Source organism: Erpetoichthys calabaricus, chromosome 14 (assembly GCF_900747795.2).
Source record: "Erpetoichthys calabaricus chromosome 14, fErpCal1.3, whole genome shotgun sequence".
NCBI lineage: Eukaryota > Metazoa > Chordata > Cladistia > Polypteriformes > Polypteridae > Erpetoichthys > Erpetoichthys calabaricus.
In genome coordinates this window covers 110362864-110387377 of record NC_041407.2, presented here as the reverse complement: position 1 = coordinate 110387377, position 24514 = coordinate 110362864, and the positions used below count along the sequence as shown (strand labels likewise).

General features: G+C 50.7%; 2 protein-coding genes across 2 annotated transcripts in view; one reads left to right on the top strand and one right to left on the bottom strand.

Moving 5' to 3' along the window:
• The window catches only part of map3k14a (mitogen-activated protein kinase kinase kinase 14a), a 35357-nt gene extending 17188 nt beyond the window's left edge, over positions 1-18169 (top strand). The window contains 15 exon segments of the mRNA XM_051918891.1: positions 9562-9835; positions 10635-10704; positions 11941-12136; positions 12255-12668; positions 12859-12993; positions 13388-13517; positions 13812-13943; positions 14064-14168; positions 14456-14619; positions 16507-16657; positions 16660-17028; positions 17114-17220; positions 17323-17461; positions 17536-17636; positions 17826-18169. Coding sequence (XP_051774851.1) covers positions 9580-9835; positions 10635-10704; positions 11941-12136; positions 12255-12668; positions 12859-12993; positions 13388-13517; positions 13812-13943; positions 14064-14168; positions 14456-14619; positions 16507-16657; positions 16660-17028; positions 17114-17220; positions 17323-17461; positions 17536-17636; positions 17826-18053 — 2697 coding nt within the window. The 5' untranslated portion in view covers positions 9562-9579 and the 3' untranslated portion in view covers positions 18054-18169.
• A 153-nt stretch (positions 18170-18322) lies between these two features.
• Positions 18323-24106, bottom strand: ifi35 (interferon-induced protein 35). The gene is made up of 10 exons (XM_051918887.1): positions 24028-24106; positions 22412-22464; positions 21565-21645; positions 20801-20959; positions 20044-20160; positions 19797-19941; positions 19596-19702; positions 18932-19118; positions 18730-18836; positions 18323-18631 (listed from the first exon to the last, which is right to left on the bottom strand). The coding sequence occupies exons 2-10, from the start codon at positions 22448-22450 to the stop codon at positions 18434-18436; spliced, it is 1140 nt and encodes a 379-aa protein (XP_051774847.1). The 5' UTR covers positions 22451-22464; positions 24028-24106; the 3' UTR covers positions 18323-18433.
• Between the last annotated feature and the right edge of the window lie 408 nt (positions 24107-24514).

The window sequence follows — 24514 nt, the reverse complement described above, 5'->3', positions numbered from 1 at the left end:
CACTTTGTGAATTCCTTCTGTTGTCGGACGAGACGCTTCGGTGAGTGAGCTGCACATGTGTCAGAGGGGTGGGAGCGCTAGACACACTGGGTTGGGGGGCTTGGTGGGGTCAAGGGAGAGGGCCGAGGTTCAGCAGCAGGGACAGATGTGGTTTAAGGATGGGGGTGTGTGCCACTTTTTTGAAATTTCTGCTTGATGGCCGGAGGTCACAGTGCTGCCCAGATATCCTCCCAAGTTTGGTGGGCCAGCTGGTGACAGAGAAACTTTGAACTTTGCCTGCTTCGTCTGGTTTTATTTGCTGAATTAAATTTGATGTGTTTGATGGGGGCTTGATGAACTTGCGTCTTACACCCGTGATGCTGACCGCGGTGTAGACCCCCATTTGCTCAGTCATTGTGGCTTTGGGGTTCATGGTGGTTACTCCTGAGAGACTCCGCTAGTTGGTCAGGTTGTCACATGTGCCTTTTGTCACAAATCAATGCCATAAGACCAACCAGGGCTGGCGTGTTCTCCAGACTGCTGTCCATTTCTGGGAGTCCTTTCTCATTAAGAGCCCCCGGTCCAAGGCGCTATATTATAGATAGAAAAATAGATAGATACTTTATTAATCCCAAGGGGAAATTCACATAGTGCAGTGCTGTGAAATCTCGATATGCTGTACCAGAGTGGCTCGATGGGACCCCCTGTGCCGGCTGACTGCTCCTCAGCCCCCGGATAATGAGTGAGCAGGAAAGAATTTGGAGCAGTAAGCCTACACCGGGCAGGCAGAGCTGTGGCACGCGTTGGGCTCGGTCGCTGGTAGGCTGGAAACGTACAGCGACAGCTGCAGGGGGACATGTCACCTCAGGCCTGCGCTGCAGGTGGGTGGAGTTGGTGGTCACTGACACAGGAGATGACCTGGGGGGGGGGGGGGGGTCAAAGGAAAGCTGACAAGACTTAAAGCTGGGAGTGGAAGCCGTTTGAGCCGGGGACAAGTAAGCGCCCCCATGGTTTTCTGCACTGGGACCACTTTATACCTCAATGGACTGTGAAGCAGAGAGCTTTGCTACATTTCATAAAGCCCTTTGAGTAAATGGCAGGCCCTGTGTCATAAAAGGTGACGGTCATGCGGGTGGTGCCACTGTCATTGTATTTAGAGTAATGCTGTAGCCAAAGTGCTTTACATCAAAACATATGACAAAACACAAATAATAATTCTTTGCATTTATATAGCGCTTTTCTCACTACTCAAAGCGCTCAGCGATTGCAGGTTACGTTCCTTGCTCAAGGGCCCAACAGAGCAGAGTCCCTTTTACGGGATTCAAACCAGCAACCTTCTGATTGCCAGTGCAGATCCCCAGCCTCGGAGCCACCACTAAACAGAATAAACAGAATACAATACAATAAAACACAATGCAGCCGGCAAGCAAACTGAAAGCAAACAAATGACTAAGAGGAGGGAGCCATCGATATCACTGAAGGTGACGAAGAGCGAGAGAACAGAAAGGCGTCTTCAGTGTGGTGTTGAACAGTTCAGCAGGAGGGGACTCCTTAATGAACTCCAGTGACGAGGAGCAGCAGCTGCCCTGACGCTTCTCTTTACTGTGAGAAGGCGCCATATGGGTGGACAGTGTCTGTGCAGAGGTTTACACTTGCTGTAGAGAATCTGAACGAATTGGCTCTGTGGCGCCCTCTGTAGGCGTCAAAGGCCTCGATCGGGCTTTCTAGTGCCTTTTATGATGAGTGGTTTGACTCGCACAGGAGTGTGTTTATGGACCTGCAGCTCCCTGGTGCTGTCCGCCTGTATGGTGCCTTTCAGAGAGAACGCTACAACAAAAACGGGCAGTGGTCTGCATCGTGTTTCATTCAGGGATATCCCCACCCCCACCCCCCCATGGTTGAGGTTCAGAGCAATGCTTATTTCCTTTGATGCTTTTGCTTCTCTTCGTATTGCTGGTCGTTTAGTTTCTCTGTGTCCCCTAAAGACGGGAACCACCTGCCCATCACTGTCCTGCCCTTAGCACTATGAAGCCAGTCCTTTGCGGTTCATTGAATGTGTTTGTGGTGTTGGGGAGTTTGTGTTCCTGTTGCTTAACTTTGATTTCTTGTACCACAGGCTCATAATTGTGGTCATGTTCTCTGCGTTCTTTCATTGCCTGAACTGGCTGGGTGTCCCACCAGCTGCTGTCTTGTGGGTCCCATGTTGGTCTCGGGGAATAGTAGGGTAAAGGTTTGTATTCCCATCTTGCACTGCCCTGAGACTTGAGTCCGAGTTGGGGCGGACAGCATGTGCCACTCTGTGTTTCTACCCAGAGATCAGCTGGGTGCAGTTAAGTGCTGACCCCCCCCAGTCTTTGTTTAAAGGGGTCCATAGACATACAGTTCCAGTTCCATGGTGCACAGCTATCTGAGATGGAGATCTGTACTCCCAGCCCTTTTGAAAGCCCACAGTCCTTTGCGGTTCATTGACTGCGCTTGTGATGTCGGGGAGTTGGTGTGCCTGTTGCTGAGATTTGATTTCTTGTACCACAGGTTCATAATTGTGGTCATGTTCTCTGCGTTCTTTCATTGCCTGAACTGGCTGGGTGTCCCTTGGTGGGATCCTCACAGGTGGCGCAGTGGTAGTGCTGCTGCTTTGCAGTAAGGAGACTATGGAAGATTGTGGGTTCGCTTCCCGGTTCCTCCCTGTGTGGATAGCGCTTTGAGTACTGAGAAAAGCGCTATATAAATGTAATGAATTATTATTATTATTCCACAATAAAACTCCACCAGCTGCTGTCTTGGGGGGCCCAATGCGGCCTCAGGGAATAGTAGGGCGAGGATTGTATTCCCACCCATCTTGCAGCAGGCACCACTCTTCATTTCTACCCAGAGATCAACTGGGTGCAGTTAAGTGCTACCCCCCCGGTCTTTTTTTAAAGGGGTCCATAGACATGCAGTTCCAATTCCACGGTGCACAGCTATCTGAGAAGGAGATATGTGCTCCGAGCCCTTTTGAAAGTCCACAGTCCTTTGCGGTTCATTGACTGCACTTGTGGTGTCGGGGCGTTGGTGTGCCTGTTGCTGAGATTTGATTTCTTGTCCTGCATTTTGAACCCTTGCTCGGTTTTTTTGACTTCACCTACTGAATTGTGTGTTCTGCTCTGCCCTTTAGTTGCCTTTGTGCTGTCTGAACTCAGAGCTTCAGAAAAATAAAACTTTTTATTTATAAAGATTTTACATTTGCCCTTTTGTGTCTAGCTGGGGTTTGACCTTTTTGTTGTTTGAGTCTTTTTGTGACCATTGTGCTTAGGAACTCTCTAGTGTACGACAGTCTGTACGGATTTGCGGGCATCATTTGGGTCAGCCATCGAGGATTCTGCCAGGCCTCCACAGAACAGAATGAATTGGTAAGGTGGGCAGTTAAAAGTGGTGGGAAGGAAATGTCACCCCTATGCGTGTGGGTGGGCACCATGGGACCTGCTGGCTTTGTGTTTCTTATTTTGTTTTTTTTTTGGCTACTTCTCCTTTGAGGCACCTGGAACCACTTGAGTGCCTCCGTCGCCCTTTGGTGCCCTTGTTTAGGGAAGCTGCGGTTTGGGGGCGGTTGATTGTCGCTCTTGTTCTTAAAACTTGGTGAGTCGATTCAGTGCATCGTCTTATCAGAATTTATCCAATTTAAAAAAAAAAAAAGTCCCCCTTTGTTATCTCATGTTACAGACACAAGTGGCTATTGTCTCTGGCAGGTGAGTCACTCCAGAGGGGTGGCGTGGTGCCCTGTGCTGTGGGCGGCCTGTTGTCGTAACGGTTGGCAGGTTTGGAGTGCTGACACACTTTGATGTAGCCCTGACAGCAGCCCTGACAGCAGCCCACTTAAGAGTCTGGCCATTCTGCTAGTGGTTGGGCTGCTCATCATTCAGTATGCGCCAAGCATGCCATGCCATACCTACAATGTAGTTTATTTTTGTATAGCCCACAATCTCACAAGGAGGGCTGCAATGGGCTTTAACAGCCTCCCCCCAGCCCAGAGTCTCTAAGAAGACAAGAAAAAATTCCCAAAAATAATAATATTAAAAAAATGGAAGGATCCTTGGGAATGGCAATTCAAAGAGAGACCCCTTTCCAGGTAGGCTGGGGGTGCAGTGGGTGTCATAAGAAAAGGGGGGTAATAATTCAGCTGAAAGTGGTGCACCATTTACAGCAGGATGTGACCTCTAAATGATGTCACCCAGGACCCTGGCACACATTCTGGGCAGCGGTGCTGGACTTTGACCCTCAAGCAGGCTGCCATTCCGGCTTTGTCATGCACCATCTGTTGGAATGACAAATGCAATGCATATTACCTCTACTATATGCCATTTGGTGTGGGATTCGTAAAAGCAGTGTTAATGTTTTTTTATTAGTAGAGATATTTGTCATGCGCCATCTGTTGAAATGACAAATGCAATGCATTTTATTAGTAGAGATATTTGTCATGCGCCATCTGTTGGAATGACAAATGCAATGCATTTTATTAGTAGAAATATTTGTCATGCGCCATCTGTTGGAATGACAAACGCAATGCATTTTATCAGTAGAAATATTTGTCATGCGCCATCTTTTGGAATGACAAAGGCAATGCATTTTATATTTGCCATGCACCATCTGTTGGAATGACAAATGCAATGCATTTCATTAGTAGAGATATTTGTCATGCGCCATCTGTTGGAATGACAAATGCAATGCATTTCATTAGTAGAGATATTTGTCATGCGCCATCTGTTGGAATGACAAATGCAATGCATTTCATTAGTAGAAATATTTGTCATGCACCATCTGTTGGAATGACAAACGCAATGCATTTTATTAGTAGAAATATTTGTCATGCGCCATCTGTTGGAATGACAAAGGCAATGCATTTTATATTTGCCATGCACCATCTGTTGGAATGACAAATGCAATGCATTTCATTAGTAGAGATATTTGTCGTGCGCCATCTGTTGGAATGACAAATGCAATGCATTTTATTAGTAGAAATATTTGTCATGTGCCATCTGTTGGAATGACAAACGCAATGCATTTTATTAGTAGAAATATTTGTCATGCGCCATCTGTTAGAATGACAAAGGCAATGCATGTTATTAGTAGAAATATTTGCCATGCACCATCTGTTGGAATGACAAATGCAATGTATATATATCTCTGATATATGCCATTTGGTGTGGGATTCGTAAAAGCAGTGTTAATGTTTGTGACATGCCATCTGTTGGAATGACAAACTCAATGCATTTATTAGTGGAGATATTTGTCATGCGCCATCTGTTCGAATAATGGAGACATGGCAACTAGACAGACAGTCAGACTAACACATATTTTCGCTAAGGTGAATGAGAAGTGAAGCAAAATGACGCCTTTCATTGTCTCACTGAGTAGATTTTCGATGCGTACGCAGCTCAGGTGCCGTCTTCACGCAAGCTGCACAAAGTTGGTCACCACGGGTGAGGAGCTCAGAACGAGACACAAGCGAGTTACAGTTTCTTGATTACAAAACCAAACAGCTAACACCAGTTAGACAGAAATTCACCAAACGAGAGGGCCTTCAATCGCTTTCCTAAATACTTTGAAGGGGTCACCAGTTCAAATGGACTTGGGCAGCTTATTCCACCAGCCAGCTGGTTTGTGATTTTGATACCACGTGGAGGTGGCATCACCAAATGTTGTTCATCACCAGACCCAAGCGGCTAAGAAGGAGCACAGGACCTCACAAGTGCTGTCACGCTGACTACTCTGGGGGCGAGCATCAAGGGTTTGAACTGAATATGCGCTGCTACAGGAAGCCCAGTGTGGTGATCTGATGCGAGGAGTGACTTGTGCCCACCTCGGCTGGTCAAACACCAAACATGGCGCTGTGTTTTGAATCATCTGCGGTGGCCTGGTGACACATGCCAGTGTGCTTCTACCAGCAGAGAGTTGCAGTAGTCCTGACGGGACGAGACCAAAGCCCGGACCAGGACTTGTGCTGCATACACGGTCAGACCTTCTGGATATCCATCTGCAAAGCCAAGAGGCATGGACAGCTGCATTTCCATAAAATGGCAGGCGTCCTGGATGGAGGTGCCATTACTGGCCAGTGCTACCTGGCGGACGGCTTCTGTGGTTGAATTCCTGCTTACCAGGCTAATTTTCATTTTTTGTTTTGATTTTGTTGTCCACGGACAATAAAAGGGACAATCTTGTTGGCACCCCAAAAATTTCAGGACCTGTCATTCTATCACCCGCCACGAGGCATTGGTAAGAGTGAACGCCAGCGGCTGCAGTCTGTTTAAGAGATTTCCCCTTGAATAAGAAGCCAGCCTGGTCAGATTGGGGTCCGGGTAGGGTAGGCTGTCACTTACCATCTTAAAGAGTTTGTCCTTTTAAAGGTCTCTGGCACGTCTGATTGAGACAGCCTGTTAAAAGTCTCTGAGTGGGCCGAGAGAATGTCCAGGTGGTCACATTTTAGATGTTTTATGAGGAGCGTCTAAGAAGTGTGGCCTGTGACTCTACAGACGTCAGTCCACCGCCATTAGTTGTATCTGAGGGGTCCAGCCTGTCTGTGTGGGTCTTCTTCTCAGGGATTGTCTGCTCGGTCTGGGGGGCAGTGATGTGTACAATGGGACCCTTTTGAGCAGGTTGTTCTTCCCAAAGGTGTCCTGCTTGTCCAGAGAGCCAATGTGTGGCAGGGCTTAGGGGGTCACCGGGTGGACTTAGACCTTGTGTGACCTTCCCTCTGACACCCGACCCAAGTTTTAAGCTGAAATCGAAAGGCGTCTGTCAAAGAGCCGTTTGTATGAAGCCCCACCGGCGAAATGAGGAAGCGAGTGTGAGTCACCGAGGCAGAGCGAAACCTGGAGAGGGCCTGAAATGTCACAGCTGACGGCGTCTCAGCAGTGCACGCCAGCAAGATGTCTGCGCATTGAGCGGAAGGACCGCCACGGGGTACGAGTGTGAAGACAGGTGGTACCCTGGGGGAGTCTCGGATTTCGAGGACAGTTGCCTGCTGGATTTCTGGACACAGCACTGTAGTTTTAATACGCATTTTGTTACACCACCAAGACCCACGTTCAGGTCGATTTACCGTCAATTCTTGGAATCCATTACTGAAATCACCCCCTAAAAATACGATGCATTAATGTTATAGAAACAGTGGGGTTAGGTTCCAGTGGAGCCCATTCCTTACCCGCTTTTGCTACCTGTTGCCATAAATGCATTTTGTGTACCGAAAAATCGAGTAAACTCATCAGAACACGTTTGCCCTCAGCAGCACTTGGCAGAACACTTTCATTGTCACTACGCTGCACTGCCGTCGTTGAACTGTGATAAACGTATCAGAAAAAGAGCATGAAATATTATCGGGACACGGTGACACAAGAGGGGCCTCAATATTGAAGTCATTAAATGACGTCAATGAAGCAGACAGGTAGGTGCCTGGACCCCCACCGAGAGGTAGGGGGCGCATTGTGGCTGTTCCAGCTTGCAAGCGACGAGTGGGCAGGTCTCACGGGATCGAGAAAGGATGCCCAGTGTTCCCCACCACCCAGAGGTGGTCTGGACCAGGAGGTCAGGAGGGTCCCCACTCTTGGGGGGGTCAATAATGAACCTGCGGAAGGATCACCTGCAGAAAACTCGTTACGACTTTTACCTCATCTTCTATGTGGTCTGCCACGTGCCACGAGTGACTGCAGGGGGGCCAATCGAAGGACCTCACAAAGCCATCCAATGACGGAGTGTACAGAGGGAGGGGACTTCATCCATGCAAGCTAAATGGCTCACACTTACTGGACATTTGTTATTCGTAGGGTACAATTGCAAGACCCCGTTCCCATCACACCATACCCGCCTCACAGTGCCAGGTTAGACACCCGTCGATCCTTTCAGATGAGCCCCAGACATTTTGCTCAATCTGATTTGCAGACATTTTGGTCACATGACACTTTTTCCACGCAGTCCTGACATTTCAGGACACCATGATGTATGTATGTGACACAGCAGTGGCCAGTCCATTAAAGCCATCATATTTAGTTCTTTGTCACATGTCACTTGAAGTCTGCCACTCATAGACGTCACCAGGTGCTGAGGATCTTCTCTGGTGATGTTTTGCCAAATTCAGCTCCTGCTTGTTTTGGGGGGGCTTGTCCCCTCACGTTTTCTCTTCAGCACATGGAAGGCCTGCTCAGTTGGATTTAAATTGAGAGACTGGCTTGGTCATCTTAAGAATTTTCCATTTTTGAGCCTTGAGAGACTCCTGTGTGGCCTCGGCAGCACATCTGGATCATCATCTTGTCGTAGGACGAAGTGCCGTCCTGTGAGTTTGAAGGCTTCTACTGGAACTCGAGCAGATCAGATGTTTCTACACGCCTTAGTCTTCATTGTACCACTGCCGTCAGTCAGCAGGTCCGTCATCAGTGAAGAGAAGAAGTGTGCCAACCATATATGCCCATTCCATAACGCCCCTAGCACCGCCATGTTTAACAGATGAGGTGGTCTGCTTGGGATCTTGGGCAGTTCCTTTTTGCTCCCCACACTTTGCTCTCGTCGTCACTCTGATGAGGTTCATTTTTGTCTCGTCTGTCCACACGATCCTTTCCCAGAATTCTGCTGGCTCCTTTTTCACAAACTGTAATCTGGACCTCCTGTTTTGGTGGTCTGCTGAGTGGTAGTCCCCTCAGAATTTCTTTTTCTTTTTTTTCTGCTCCGCTTGGCCTCAAGTACACCACGGCTGTCGTGAACGGAGTTAAACTTTTATAATAGCAGATAAGTGAATCCCCACGAACGATTGAGTCTACAAAGTCGGCCAGTGAGCCTGCTGACCGCAGGGAGGAATTGCAGGCTCAAATCCCACTGCTGCCTCCACGTGTGACCCTCGGAGAACGTCAAAAACGGTGAAGGACGAGGTCGTGTGCTGCGCTGTACAATTTAAAAGCCTGACATTGGGAGCTACAATGAGGCGATCATCGCTTTATGGGGGGGTCTTTGCATTTTGAGGTGCCTCTTTACCAGGGCTGTGCTCATCCGCCATAGTGAAGTGAAATGTGGCGCTACTGTTGAATTTGTTGTGATTGATTAGGTTGGGCATCCGTTGCTTGGCAACCAATTTGGAACTTTGGGAAATCCCAGATGGGTGGGACCGGCCCAGGTTTGGAGGTGTGCATGCGGAAGTCGAGCAGGGCACAGTATGTGAAGCGTGCCATCGCACAAAGCAAACTGTTTGTGTGCCGTAGCTCTCTCCTGTTGGGCATGGTGCCCTGCCATGGCATCGAAGTTGACTTGCACTGCATGAAACTTCGATTGCTTCACTCACGTATGTCTGTGTGTGTGTATTGTGTGGCTGAAGATGGGGTCCATTTTTTAGTCCTTAGCGGTGGGTGGCTTTGAATCATTTTCTTACCAAAGTGGCAACACCTTACCTGACCAGTGCCAGGCATTGCTGAGGTGTTTTTGTAGTGCGTCCCCCACACTCAAGTGACACAGCTCAGCGGAGTGAGGACTCGGATACTTAAAGTGGGGGGTTACAGGGTTGCATGCATTACCACAGCAGGCTTTCTTATTCACTTATTTTTTTCCATTGGTTTTGCTTCATTACAGGTTCACAGCTGCTCCAAGATGGCGGTCCTGAGACAAACCACCATGTACTCCTCCACCACCCCCTTTCTGTCCTCCAAGAAGGAACTGGAATTTCACCACCTGGGGGACTGCAAAACTGGTGGTAAATACGGTGCAGCGGAAGTGCCAGAAAAAGAAATTGTCACCAGCCTGTCGGACTACCCTGCCTTAGCCAAGGCCATCACAGAAGGCACTGCCAATCAAGTGGACAAAGCCCCCGAGAAGTGCTGCGTGTCCGTCATCGCCCAGGCCGAATGTGAGTGTCTGCTGTTTGTTCTGGGGGGGGGGGGTGGGGGTGGGGGGGTTTGTCTCCTGTCTCCCATCATGCCCCTTGAGAGACTGACGTTCTCTGACACTTCCATTGATCAGAACATGTAAAGCGGTCCTGCAAGAACCCCATAATACAAAGAGCAATCCGTCCATTTGTTTTCTGACCAGTTTATCCATCAAGGTGGGACGCAGCCTCAGATATGGCAATCTTAATTTAGCTTAAATCTACCCACTCATCTGGCTAGACTTGGGGGTCCCTTCCGTTAACATGAGGGAGCAGCAGCACCTGAGGAGAAGCTTCTCTTTATTTCTTGTAGCCCCCGATTATCCTTCAGTGTGGCAGGGCTCTACTTTTATGAAGGACCAGCTTGTGATTTTTAGATAGATAGATAGATACTTCATTAATCCCCCAGGGGAAATTCACAATTTTATAGTTTGGGTGCTGATCCAATCCCATACTTACAGTCAGCCCACCATTTCTCTGGTCCTTCCTTATGATGAATGACCCCCGATTTTAATTTGACCCTGTGCCCTTGCTGGGCTGGCAGAGAGGGGCCTACCTCTGTGATTCTGGCACCTGCCCCCTTTGCCATTGCGTGATGCACCCTTAGCGTGGTCTCCAGGCATGTATGGTGGCCAGTATGGAGTGACCAGTGCCAGGTTTTTCCTAACACGAGAGGTAAGACTGCTGCCTGGGACCATCGGGGTGTTGCTAAAACTCTTGCCTATTGTTGTGTGGGTTGTGTGGTGGTCTCTAATATCCTCCTGCTGTTTGCTTTGTGCAGATGAAGGAAAACAAGAGTTCAGCCCCACCTGCTCCAAAGGACCCATCATCTGCTCTCCAAACTGCTTCAGGTGAGCACCGCTGCGGGTTTCTCTTCATCTGCACCCACATGTGTGTCCCTTGTTATTTATTAAACCCACCTCCACTTCATAGTCCTGTTGCTGTGTTGAGAGTCCGATGGGAAGCCGGTGGTGGTGTTTCAGTTCACCTGCCATGTTGTCAAGTGTGCCTTCTTACCCATAAAGCCCCTCTCTTGTGAAGGAGACAGATGTCCTTTAGAGAATATACACCTAACTGAGGAGCACACTGTCACCTCCGTTATTATTCCTTAGACTGGACATGATGAGGTGGCTCACTACCTGATTATATTTGCATAGCTGTTCTTCAGATCCAACGGGTGTGCAGATTGTGACCACAGGGGGCGCTCAGTGAGCAGATTCTAAATGCCCACATATGGTTTGGAAACCAGACATGCTGGCGTGTTTATGAGCGAGAATGGTGAGCAGAATGGGGGGTCTCTTACTTTAATAGTCACCTTCGGGCACTTTAAGGTAACTTCTGGGATGTCTGGGGCAGCGTCTCAGACAGAGATCTTTCCTCCTAAAGAAAGAATTTTGAGTTGTCATTTCCTATGGCTCACCACATTCTTCTCGATGGGATGGTGACACCTGAAGTGCTGGTCTCTAGTCTTCTGGGTAACCTTTGTGATCTGAGACATGCACTGTATGATATACTGCTGTGGTCCATCATTGAAAGTAGAGCAGAAAAGGCCTCGGCAGCACCTGAAGTTCTCAGTCCCCTTTCCCGTAGTTCTGTCTTTACTTCCAGACACATTTCACTTGTGGACGTGGAGCAAATTGTGACATTATTAAAAGAAGGTCATTTGATTTCATTCTTGAGGCGGAGTGGTGGCTCTGAGGCTAGGGATCTGCGCCATCGATGGGGGGAAGTTGCTGGTTCGAATCTCATAAATGCCAGAAGTGACTCCACTCCGTTGGGCCCCTGAACAAGGAAGGCCCTTACCCTGCAATTGCTCCGTCCTGGGTGTGACGCTAATCTGCATCCTGCAAGCAGGCCCTCCAACTTGCAGGGAAAACTTGGGGGTTGGTGGCAGGATTGGCACCCCAGCGACCATCTTAGGTGTCACCCGTTGCACAGCTGCACTCGGATCTCAGTCCAGGTGGTGGGTGTGGCAATGCGCTGCAATCAGAGCCTGCTGCCAACCTCCTCCTCCATGTGGCGAACATGATTCAGTTGTTGAAACTCTCTGCCCTCTGCTGATGCTTTGCTGTCTCTTCCTTTCACAGATCTGATCAGAACAATGTGGTCCACATGTCCAGCAGAGGAGCCTCACTGACCCAGGCAGTAGAGTCCGTGTCCTGCCGACCACGCCGCAAACGGAGGAAACAGCGAAAGTGGGAGCGCCGGAGATGCCGAAGAGAGAGCCAGTCCTCTGGGCACCCAGAGCAGGAGAGCTGTGCCCCAGTGCCGGTCCAAGTGCAGGTATTTTTTCCTTCTGTCCTGACTTCTCCTCCTCCTGTAGCGCCCCCTGCCTGTTCAAGAGTGACAAGCGTCTGCAGCTGATCTCAAGTGTCTCTCCACTTCCCCTGTCTTTCTGTAGGAGGATGAGACTGAATCCAGTGGATCTTACTCGCAGAGTCTGGGGATACAGGAGACTGAGGTGCCTGGCTTACCAGCCATGGAGCCAGGGATACCCATCCGGGACACACAGGACTCTTACAGGGACTCGGGTAGCAAGCTGCCCTACTTAATCTCTGAGCCCTGGAACTGGCTTATGTTTCGCAACAGGCTGCACAGCCTAAAGTTGTTTAGTGAGGAGAGCAGCTGTCTTCCAGCCTCCTCCTCTTCCTCCACCTCGTCCGAGAGTATGGAAGTCCAGCAGTTGGCGGTCGCAGCACTGCGGGGTCATGTGAGTCTCGGGGAAGCCCAGCATATCGGCCCCTTCTTCCAGAAGGTGAAGAGTGAGGAGAGCTTGCCAAAGGAGGGCTGCAACGAGGGAGTCCTCCTTCATGAGGTGAGAGCTGCAGGGCTTTGTGCTCTCGAGGTTGAGTGGCTGCCAGCCTGGATTGCTGTGTCTCCCTCTTAAGGTCAATGAGCAGCACTGCACTGTACCCAGGCCCATTTGACCCTGAAGATGGTGGTAGACAAACATTGTTCCACGTCTTCTGGCTCCTGCCCCATAAACGATCTCATTTTCTTAACAGGATCTGACTCCGGTGGACTCGGAGTACAGAGAGAACAAGGAGTACAAGATCTGCCGCCACCTGCAGAACGGTGCCTTTGGGGAAGTGTACCACTGCAGAGACCAAAGCTCTGTCTTTGAATTTGCAGCAAAGAAGGTAAACCTCACTGGGTGATGAAGAGGCAAGTTCTATAAGTCAAGTTTGAGAAAGGAGTGGCCATGACCCGCCCACCCCTTTGGCACTCTTCTGTTTCACATTAGGCTTTGTCAGCCATGTCCAGTTAACTTGCATGGCTGGGTTTGGTGGCTTTGTTCTTTGTCTGGCTGTGTAGCGAAACATGAAAACCTTTGTTTTGAAATATGTGGGCATCCGAAACAGTCGGCTCTCGGTTGCCACCTTGTTGGCTGACCCTCAGTACATCCCAAGTGGCCTCAGAAATGGTGTGGCATCTATGCTGTCATTTCCTCAGTTGGTTCCTGTTTCACCAACGAGGCAGATGTTTGCATCCCCTAATCTGCCATTTTTTCCCGTCTGGTTTTGCCTTTTCTAGATATCCCTGGACAGATTCCGCTGGGAGGAGGTCAGCTCGTGGAGTGCTCTGAGCTCCCCTCGGATCGTCCAGCTCTTTGGAGCTGTGAGGGAGGACTCCTTTGTCACTCTCTTCATGGAGCACATCTCAGGTAGGGACGCCGAGAAAAGGTGAGCGGTTAGACGGGTGATACTAGGAAGTTTGGGCAACCGCCTTACTAGCCACACTACTGTATAGAGGAGGTGTGAAAGAAAGGGTGGTGGTCAAGTCAGGATCTCTTTGTAATGGCACGTGACTAACTGAGGAACAAGAGTGGCTTAGACTAGGAAGTGAATGAGGGGAGCAATTAACATGAAGAAGAGCAATACATCTCCATAGCCTTAATTCTAGTGTAGGACACCAAGACATTTGTGGTGGCGTCATGCTCTCTGTGTTCTCTATCAAGGTGGCTCCCTTGCCAGGCTCATTAAAGACAATGGCCGACTCCCTGAGGACCGTGCGCTGTTTTACCAGGAGCAGGTTTTAGAGGCGCTGGAGCACCTGCAGAAACGTCGGATCCTTCACAAGGATATCAAAGGTAGGACCACCTCTGCTGTGGCATCCATTTACTGTACCTGTGGAGCTTCTCCACTGGAGGCTACTGTTTGAATGGCTCGACGTCACCGCTGATGACGTTCACCTCTCTCTCTATCTGCAGCAGACAACGTGTTGCTCTCATCAGATGGACAGAAGGCTGCCCTCTGTGACTTTGGCCACTCGGTGAAGCTTGATGCCAATGGCTTTAGCCCGGGGCCTCCAACAGGTCAGACCCCTTATGTGACACTGAAACATTAAAAAGACACCAAAGGTTAAGTCATGCAGACCAAAAACAGTAATAGGGAAGTAAATGTGGGCCTGTCTATGTGGGAAATGGACGGCCTGAGGTGCCAGTGTCCACGTGTGTGAGCAGACAGCCCTGGCCTTCACTCTGAGGCAGCTGGACTGTGTAGTTTCTCTGAGATGTGCCCCATAGTGCACACTTGGTTTGGCTTTTCTAATGACCTGAACACCTTGATCTCTGCTAATATTCCATTTTCTGTGTCTGCACAGGGGAGGACCTGCAGGGCACCGAGACGCACATGGCCCCTGAGCTGGTGAACGGAGAGGCCTGTAGCGCCAAGGCTGACGTGTGGAGCAGCTGCTGCATGATGCTTCATATGTTGAATGGCTGCCACCCTTGGACACGTTATTACAAGCATCCACTGGTGCTCAAGGTGAGGCTGTTGATCAAAAATAGGGGGCCAGTTCCACGTCTCTGATGTTGTGAGCACAACTCTTTATGGAAAAGGAAAGAAAAATCAGCAAAAGTGCAGACATAAAGACCATGATGACCTCTGTCACCCTTGAAAGTCCCCTTCTGTGTACCTGAGCCCCCTGACCTGGTCACGTGCTGAGTAAAGCCTGAGCCTGGGCACACAGTCAGCCACCAAAACACGCATGCACTCGTTGTGGCCCTCCTAGTCAGTAGGTGACAGTGTTTGGTCAAAGTGTCCTACCTAAGAATGTCACAGCAGAGCAGGTGAGATGGATGGAAGGAGAGCTGTGCCAGTTACTACAGGCTTTAGGAGGAAAAATGGAGCTGGCACATCAGACCCCTTAACCAAAAGTGGCAAAGGGAAGGCGAGTATAGTAGTCTCGTGAGTGGGCGACCTTCACGGTAAACAGATGTACAGGGTGAGCCAAAAAGAAGTGCCACCACATTTCAAATGTGTATTCTACAAAAACGCTACAAGATCAAATACATTTCATTACGACATAAGAAAGGGGGTACAAAATCAATTTTTTTTTTCACTGTGTTTTAAAAATGACGCCTTCAAGGCGGTGGGCGTCATTAGCGATGCAGTCTTCGAGACGATTTCTGAACGCTCCCGTGACTCGTTTGGCCATTTCAAGGGGAATAGCGTCCTTGAGGGCTTCGAGGCTTTGAGGTCGGTGTGTGTAGACCTTCGGCTTGAGTTAGAAATCGCACGGAGCGAGATCAGGCGAACGCGAAGACCACCCGACATCGCCGCGCTGGGAGATCTGCTTCCCTGGAAAACTTACATGGATCTCCGCGCTTTCACTCCAGGCATCCACCACATCCATTTCTTCCAGTTCTCTAGCATTTCAATGGAACGTTCTGAGGTGACGGTGACCGTTGCTCCCCCCTCCTTAAAAAATAAGGTCCTACAGTGGCGCACCAAACTGTAACACACTGACTGTGTGGGGGTCTCTGATGAAGTTCACGAGGGTCGGTTTCAGCCCAGTAGTGAAAGTTTTGCTTATTTATGCAACCATTCAAATGGAGATGTGGCTCGTCGCTGATATCACATGACGATGGCATCTCGAACGGTTTGCTGAATGTTGGCACACAACTCTGTGTCTCTCTCGGCGAGTTCCTGCACTGCCATCATTTTGTATGAATGGAGATTACGGTCCTCAAAGACGCATTGGAAATGCCGAGGCAGACGCGCGCTGAACATCTAGCAGACTGCAAAATGGATGCCCTTCCAGCTTAGATGTTTTCAGGCGTTAGTAAAGTCCGATGATGGCCTGGAGATTTTCTCCTCAATGTTGTACCCGTTTGTCTGAATTTAGAATTGTTTTCCGATTTGGGACGTCACCGTTAGGAGGAAGGCTCAAGTGCGTTCAGAAGGCGCGTTGCGTAGTGATGATGGATTCGCTGTTTTTGAAGAACGTTTCGAGAGCGAAAGCACGGTGCGCACCGGACCGACTGCAAACTACAAGGGATCGCCTATCAAAGTACCCCCCCACCCACTCCAACCCACTGGCACAATGACCTTGAGAGATGGGGGACTTCATTTTGGCTCACCCTGTACTTCAAATATTATTGCGCGCCTTTGATGACGTCCTATTTAGTCACCCGTGTAGCCCACCTCTCCTCGATGTTCACCATTTTGCATACATGGCAGTGCATCGGCACCGGTGCGTAGTTTAGAAATAAGTCTGTGGACGAGCCATTCAGCGCCACGTCTGATGTCATTATTGTCCCACGGTCCTCGCGACCAGTGCAGACGTGTCAAGTGGCCTCCACACCATAGAGGGCAGTCTCCTTTATTCACTTGAAACGCTGACATTCTTGTGTCATCCCGTCTCTGTAGATTGCTAACGAGCCCCCACCCGTGAAGGAAATTCCCCCCAGCTGCAGCTCCAGCACTGCTGATGTCATCAGAGCGGGACTAGAGAAGGACCCGACAAAGAGGGCTTCGGCCGGCGAACTGTTGGCGAAGGTCACGGAGGCCCTGAGAGATGGCAAGTCCTAGCACTTTACGCTGGTTTGATGTTGAGTGACACTCCGACGTCATGTTTGTGTGTCTTCTTGCACTTTACAGTAGGTGGGTTGAGGAGCCCATTGCATGGACCTTATCAGGAACCAGCAGGCCCTGCAGCAGACCCCCCAAAGTCGGAGGTGGGAGATAGCCAGGCTCTCGAGTCGGTCAAAGACAGCAGGGAGCAGGAGCCAGAGGGCCACATGCCCTATAGGACGGGGGACGAGGAGTTTGTCACCGAATCACCACAGGCACTCTCCTCCCTTACCGTGTGGCCGGTGAGCGATCCCAAAATCCACTGCCAGGGGCGAAGCTACACCGACTCGGCGCAGGAGCTGCAGCAGCTGGAGCGAGGTGAGGGTCGCAGCGTCGTCTCTGGGGTCTTCCCAGGTGGCACTCCACTCCAGGTGGGTCCTAATGGTGATTTCTCTTTGTGCAGACTTCTTCTTGAGCAGCCTGTCCCAGCCGCACTCTCCAGAGGTGCAGGAGCAGCTGCTGTCCTGTCTGTCCAGTGACAGCTTCCCGTACTGGGACCCCGGTGACAAGGTCGGCCCCCTTCTTGATTGTATTTGTCTTTAGCCTGGTGCCACAGCTTGTGTTGGGTGGCAGGTCAAGTGACCCCGTGCCTGTTTTGTCTCCTCTTTGCAGGACTCTGGGCGATACCCGTCGAGTGTGAGGGACGACCTCAGCTCTGGCATTTATTCCTACAACAGCCAGACAGACGGACAGCTCTTCAGCTTAGAGAGCTGGCTGGGGCCCAGTGGGGAAGCCCCCGTGTGCCTGAAGGGTACGTCTGCCCACAATATGTGTGTGTGTATGTGTGAAAGGCGCTATACTAAACAGATGGGGCTTTGCCAACAGGTGTGGACATTCAAATCCAGGGCTTCCATGGTGAGACGCTGCTGATTCGAGAGTCGCCCAGGGTGTCCGTGGGCCATGTGGCAATTGGCATCAGCGAGCAGGTAGGCACGTCTGTCTGTCTGTCTCCCTCTCCTCCGACACCCACCCCAGCCATGTTACGGCAGATGAGCCTCCACCACTTTCTGCTTGCGCTTGCCCACCTTTTGGCTCCATTGACCCCACAGCCTTTTTTTTTTGCCAGTTGCTATGATGGCATCTCAATTCCTATCTTGTCTGTTTTTACCATCCAGATCTCCGCTGCCGCCTTTAGCCTGGTCAGGCATGATGGGAGCCCAGTGCTGAGTAATGAAGAAATCCCCGATTCGGGAATCGCCCTGCGCTGCACGCTGGCACCAGACTGCAGTCTGGGTTGGGCGTGGAGGGTCAAACAGGGCAAGCTGGAGGTGCGCGTCTTAAATGCGCTGAAAGCCGCAGGGTCGCAGTTCAAAGCCCAGCCGGGCCTGCGATGCCCAGTGTGAATTCGCACCCCCTCTGCATGTGCCGTGGGCAACTTGGCACTCTTTTATCCTGTAGCATTACCGACACGCTGATGAATGTTTAAAAAATGACAATAAAAATGGTGTAAAACAAGAAAGACCTGCCTGGCCCGTCCTCGTGCCCTGCAGTAAGATGGCAGCCGTGAGTCCTTACTGCCAGGGACTTTCAAATGGGACGCTAGCTGAGTAATGAGGTTAGCATTTTATCTGACTGGCATGGGGGGGGGGCCTGCTTAAGTGAGCAAACTGACTGGCACACATCCCTCCATGTGAGTGACATCTTTATTTGTGTTATTTAAAGTAACCGATCACAAGACTTCAAATTGTAAACAAAACAAAACAAAGCACCCATGCCATGCAACTCAGATGACGGTGCCCTCCTCCTCAAAGACGGCCAGCACGCTCTTGCCCAGGGGCACATAGACGAAGGCATCCACCTCGCCGCCGCCATTGCTGGGCTTCTGGAAGTAGATCTCCAGGCTGTCTTGCAGGGCGTCCTCCTCCATGATGTTGGGGATGCCAACCAGCTGCACTGTCCTGCTGCACCGCGACCTGCACATCTGTGGGGGGACAAATTGAGACAAAGCTTGGTGTGGTGCAGGTGGGCCAGCCTTGGTCTGAACCCCAGTGAGACTGGAAGGGCAAGCCTGGCACTTACCTGCAGCTCTCTGATCTTTCCATTAAGGAAGGGGGTCACCTTGAGCAGGTACGTTTTGTTGAAGAGTGACACCTCGAAGAGTTCCTTCTGCGCCAGCCTTTGTGCCACTGAAATACACACAGCACCAACCCGTGAGGTTGACTCTGGCCACACCGGGAAAAGGGTGTCTGGCGGACCCCTGCAAACCCCCGAGGGCACATACCCTTGTCATCCAGGAACGCCAAAATGACGTTACGCGAGTCGGGCATCATTTCAGTCTGCTCCACCTCGCCACCGCCATTCTTCTGTTTTGAGAAGAAGATCTCCAGCTTATCGAGGATCTGCTCGTCGGTCCCGACTTGGGGGATGTTGGAGATGAGGATGCGTCTTTCACACACGTGCATCTCGATCTGTGAAGGGGGGGGGATCGTTACTGTGGGCCCACGACCTTGAGTTGAACCTGCCCTGGCGAAAGGTGGCCATCTGTGGCACCCAAGAGGCAAATGTTAGCCAGCATGCCAGCCTCACTGGTGAGGAAATGAATGGCAAACTCTCGTATAAACTCTAAGGGGCTCACCATCCAAGTGGTGGGTATGACCCAGAATGGGGGGGTATTGGCAATTAACGGCAGGGCATCAACTCCCCGGATGCCCGTTTTATTTAGGGGCCCCCAGAGCCATTTTGAATGTGACGAGTGCCACACTTTCTGGCACTTTCTACATTCGCCATGTTGCCCGGTCTCTGACTTCCTCATCCACTCCTTTGACATCCTGCCCGCTTCTCCCTAACACTTAGTATTTGGACCACGATAGGGTGGGCAGCCCCAAACAAACCCCCCACCCGGTTTCTGATCTCTGATTGGTTGAGCTGGACTGAGGGGCGCATACCTCGATGTGTTTGGGCAGAACGACGTCCACGGGCTGTGCCTCCAGTCTCAGGAAGCAGTCGCCCAGCTTGACTTCATGGGTGCCAATCTCCAGAATTTTCTGAGCCACTGCAAAAAAAAAAAGGACACAGAGAAAACTTAAAATCAGCAATGTCGGGCCAGGGGTCTCACCCGAGGGGCTCCATTTTCTTTCCCCCCCTACCGATCTCCTCCTCAAAGGTAACGAGTGCCGTCCCACCCTCGATGGGGTACAGGATGTGAGGGGTCACCTCGAACTCTGCTTGGGGGAGCAGTGGCACAGTGTGCCCACTGAAGATCATGTTCCTGTCTGGGACTGAGGTGGTCTTCTAGGAAAAAAAAAAAAAAAAGAAAAGACAGGGGGGCCGGGTGAGCATGTCCAGCATACTGGAGTGGTCAACCTGTGGGGTGTTGGGGGCGCACACACACACCTGTGTTTTCTGTTTCAAGTCCCACAGTTGGCTTTCCATCCTGGTGGTCTCCTCCTGCAGTTGTCCTTTTTCTTTGAGGAGCTCATCCTGCTCCATCTTGGCCTGATTCAACTTCCACTGTAAGTGCAGGAAACAAGCAAAGCGGTCAGCCGTCATGGTCATCAAGGTCACAGATGGCCGCCATCTGAGCCCACCTTGCAGCCTGGCTCAACTCTGGAAGCCCACCTCAGGGTACTTCACGACTTCTCGACCAAGCTTGTCCCATTGTGCTATTAAGCCGTACCCCTGACCCGCCTCTCGCTTGTATCCTTGGTGTCTCGACCCCTCTACCCACAGGCCACTTAGCGTCCTCCTGTCCAACAGCGGACTGTGACTTGTCACCGTGTGGGGTCTCCATGATGATCTGATCCTTTGTCCCATGACACATGTGGCCAGGTGGGTGCACAGTGCCGACAGGTCAGGTCAGACTAGAGAGGGACAGCCTGGTCACCTTTACCTCATAGCTGTGCCCAATTGGAGCGGACCCTCGTGTCACATGGCCGTTCCGGTCCACCCAGCTGGAACTACAGGCCCCGGTGGGAGGGGACAAGTGACAGGCCGACTTGACAAAAATGCTAAAAACGGACCCAAGTCGGGTGGCCAATGACATCTCGTCCCTCAATTGGTGGCCACTGAGATTTCCTCGGCTATTAAAGCCCCCCTCACGACCACAATCTGCACCCCCCCCCCCCCCCCCCCCCAAAAAAATATACAGAACCTTATAGTCGGCAGCCTGGGACTCCAAATCGCTCTTGGAGCTCTCGATGTCCAGCAGCGCCTTCTGAATCCGCAGGTCAAACTCCTGCCACATCTTCTGGGCATCCTTCTGGGCAGATGCCAACTTCTCGTTGTCTTCTGCGATGCGTTCAAAGTTTTGCTGAAGAGAAGAAGAGACGAGAAAATCTGAGCGAGTCAGGAGAGAAAACCCCACCGAGGCCCTCGCCAGGACTCTGAACGAGTGACCGGGTCCACCTGCCAGGGCCCACCATGCCCCTTGGTGACAGATGAGATGTGTGAAATGACAGGGGACAATACCTGAACTGACCCTGAGTGACCGAGTCCACCTGCCAAGGCCTGCGGCCTCAAAAAACAATTGAAAAATCTGTGCTGTAAGTAAACTGTAAAGTCGCTATAAACAATGGAGAAGCTAAAGCCCACCCACGACTTCCACGCCAACCCCAGCCGTCCCAGTAAGTCGCTCTGTAAAAACACAAACAGTGCCCTGCACCCACACAGCACCCTGCGTAAAGGCACTATATTCACTCTCACCACTTGTGTGACCCTCAGCAAGTTGATTATTTGTGCGCCAGGCCCCCCAAAATGGGGATAAAGCGGATCAGGCTCACTGTGTAAGGCGCTATATAAAATGACAAAGATCAGTCCCTCTCACTTTACTTGTCCCTGTGACGTCTGCAGGTGACTTTGGACTCTGCACTCGTCCCCGTGCCCGAGCTCGGTGCCCTGATGAATGACAACACTAACCATGTGGGTCTTTGTCTGTTCTTTGATGGCTTTAAGCTTCTCCTGCGGACTCCTGGTGTCTTCTGATCTCAAGCTGCAGTCCTGCAAGAGAAACAGAATGAAACTGGAGGAAATATCAAACTGGCACCAACAGATGCCAGCCAGGGTGGCACCTCATACAGCAATGGCAGAGCAGGCGGCTGCATCAAAATGAAGGTGAACGTCACAAACGAGGTGACTAGGGGGACAGCCACTGCCAGGCTCCACCATGTCGATGCCTGCTAACCACAGGTCCCATACTTTTGTGCCCCAAAGATGAGCCATGAGTGGGATTTTGATGGTACAATGCCAAAGATCAGGATGGTAGATCATCTATAGCTCAGCTTGTTAGCTCCTGTGTGTCCAGTTCATGGTGAGCCCCAGTGCTGGATGTCACACCACTCCATTACAATGGTGGCAGCAGTGGGATGTGCCATGCTGTGGTCACTACATTGAAGTCATGTCACTTCCTCGTTCTGCCAACATGTGACACGAACTTGATGCTCCAAGAGAATGTGGGCAGACAATCATGAAACACCTGAAGGTGCCCGTTGCTCGAGGATCAACTCACCTGGCAGCACTGAGTGTGAGGCGAGGACCCAAGCCTGGCCGGGATTCTGAATTCACCCCTCAAAATTACAATTGCTGACACCACAAAAGGGCCTGGCAGCGACCCACTGTGACCCTCCACGGTGCATCGCCATCATTGGGTTTATTCAGATATAGCGCCCTCCACAGGAGAGCACAGGTTAGCACATCCATTAGCAGGCAGACAGTGCGTTACTGGTACAGAAAGGTGGCCAATGTGACAGAAAAGTGACAAACCTACCTGAGACATGTCACTGCACAGGGGATCTGAAAACTCCATCCTGGCAGAATCACCTGAAGAGGAAAAAAACGTAAACGGATTACAAAACAAAGTGCCAGTCAGACCCCCGGCTCAGGGCTCAGTGGTCACACGTGTCCTTCAGCTCGTCATCAAGTTGTTTCATGTAGTGCCTTGCAGGCTCCGAGAAAGGCGCTATATAAATAAATGTATTATAATTCTTACTGTTGAAGGACATTATCCTGAAAATGGGTCGTGTATGCCAGCATTCACTCGCTCACTCACACCACCCTGATTTGAAGGGCATAGTCCACTCAAAATGGGACACAGGGAGAACAAGCAGGTTTGGCACACAAGTAGCAATGGCACTGTCAGTTGTGTCTGGTGATGTGTGCCCATCCTGACAGTGAGGAAAAAGACAAAAAAAATGAGCCAATGTGCCATTACCAGGCTCCTTGGCACAGGTGCAGGGCCTCACACAAAAACAGAGCGGCATCAATTTTCTACTGATTGGGAATGGGGACAGTCAGGGACAAAAAGACACGTGACATATGAGGTGCCAAGACTGGACTAGGTAGACATTAAATGTGCACCAGTCATCAGATACAGAATATGATAAAATGGGCATGAAGGCGCTATATACACCACAGCGAGACTGAGATGGACAGATCTGAAAGGCACTACAGTATAGATAGATAGATAGATAGATAGATAGATAGATAGATAGATAGATAGATGAAAGGCACTATATGATAGATAGATAGATAGATGGGGGGCTGAAGCCTAACCCAGCAAACACAAGCCCTGGATTACAAAACAAAGTGCCAGTCAGACCCCCGGCTCAGGGCTCAGTGGTCACACGTGTCCTTCAGCTCGTCATTAAGTTGTTTCATATAGTGCCTTGCAGGCTCCGAGAAAGGCGCTATATAAATAAAATGTATTATAATTATTACTGTTGAAGGACATTATCCTGAAAATGAGGAGAAAACCACTCGAACCCCCGGTCTCAGACGCAGCTCTCTAACTGCTGAGCCACTGAGCCACCCCAGTACAGTAAATGAGCTCCCCCTGGACGGGCCGCTTTAACACCTGCTGATATTTTTTGAAATCCTTTTCTTTTTTTGCTTAGACGCAAACTGGTAAATAGGACTCGGAAAGGCGCTACATACAACGAGGCCAAATGCTGCGCCTCCTGCCGTCCCTCACCCTGCTGAAGTGTCTTTAAAAACCTAACCGTCGGCAAAGTGGCGCAGAGCTTAGCGTTTCCACCCCACGGACGCAGTGGGGGGCTTTGACGACCCCAACACTGGAGTTTCTACATTTTTCTACCGGCTACTCAAGAGTTACTTCACCGTCGGAATGGGAAAGTTTACCGACGAACTTCAATGCCAGCTTCGTGCCCTTGTGCGGCTGGGCACCTGGCGCCATGGGCAGGTCGGACTTCGTGTCGGGAGTTTGAATGCCGGCTGCGCCTTTTCGTTTTTTCTTTTCGGTACAAACTTGCCATTCCCTTCCCCCCAACCGTAGCTCCCGGAACGTTTTCACGCACAGGGCCAACCGGCAAACTCCGAACTCAGCAAACAGAAAGAAAACGAAAGAAAAAGAAAAAAACGAGTTACGTGACTCCCGAGCAGGTGAGCCCAACTGCGACCACCGACCATCAGCCCCGCACTTCAGGTTCGCGTTAACCCGCGTTGGCTCCGAACCGCCGACCCACAGGCGCCACTCACCGCTCGTCCTCCTCGTCCGTCTCTCCTAATTTCGGTTTCGTTTATCCGCGATTCTGCGTAGTCGCCTTGTCACGTGATTTCGTGGCTTTGTTTTTCTTTTCTGACGAACTGGAAGCCGCCTATGTGGTCACGTGTGGGTGTTGCGCCCCATGACGGTCACGGAGTTTTAAAATTTGGGGGAGTCTACCAGGTCGCCCCTCTAATTCTTATTCATCAGTTTTAGAGAAGCAAACGCAAGCCGACTGCTCGGTAAAGTGAATATTTAATGTCAACGACTTTATATAGCGCCTTTCACTAAAACAGTCAGTCAGTCATTATCCACCCCTCTATATCCTAACACAGGGTCACGGGGGTCTGCCGGAGCCAATCCCAGCCA

Bases quoted from the DNA above. Each gene is read 5' to 3' on its own strand.
- ifi35 (XM_051918887.1), bottom strand. From the start codon at position 22,450: ATGGAGTTTTCAGATCCCCTGTGCAGTGACATGTCTCAG. The intron at 18,837-18,931 runs GTATGTGCCCTC...TGTGTATTTCAG, and splicing joins GGCGTTCCTGGATGACAAGG to TGGCACAAAGGCTGGCGCAG. The intron at 18,632-18,729 runs GTAAGTGCCAGG...GTCCCCCCACAG, and splicing joins GAAAGATCAGAGAGCTGCAG to ATGTGCAGGTCGCGGTGCAG.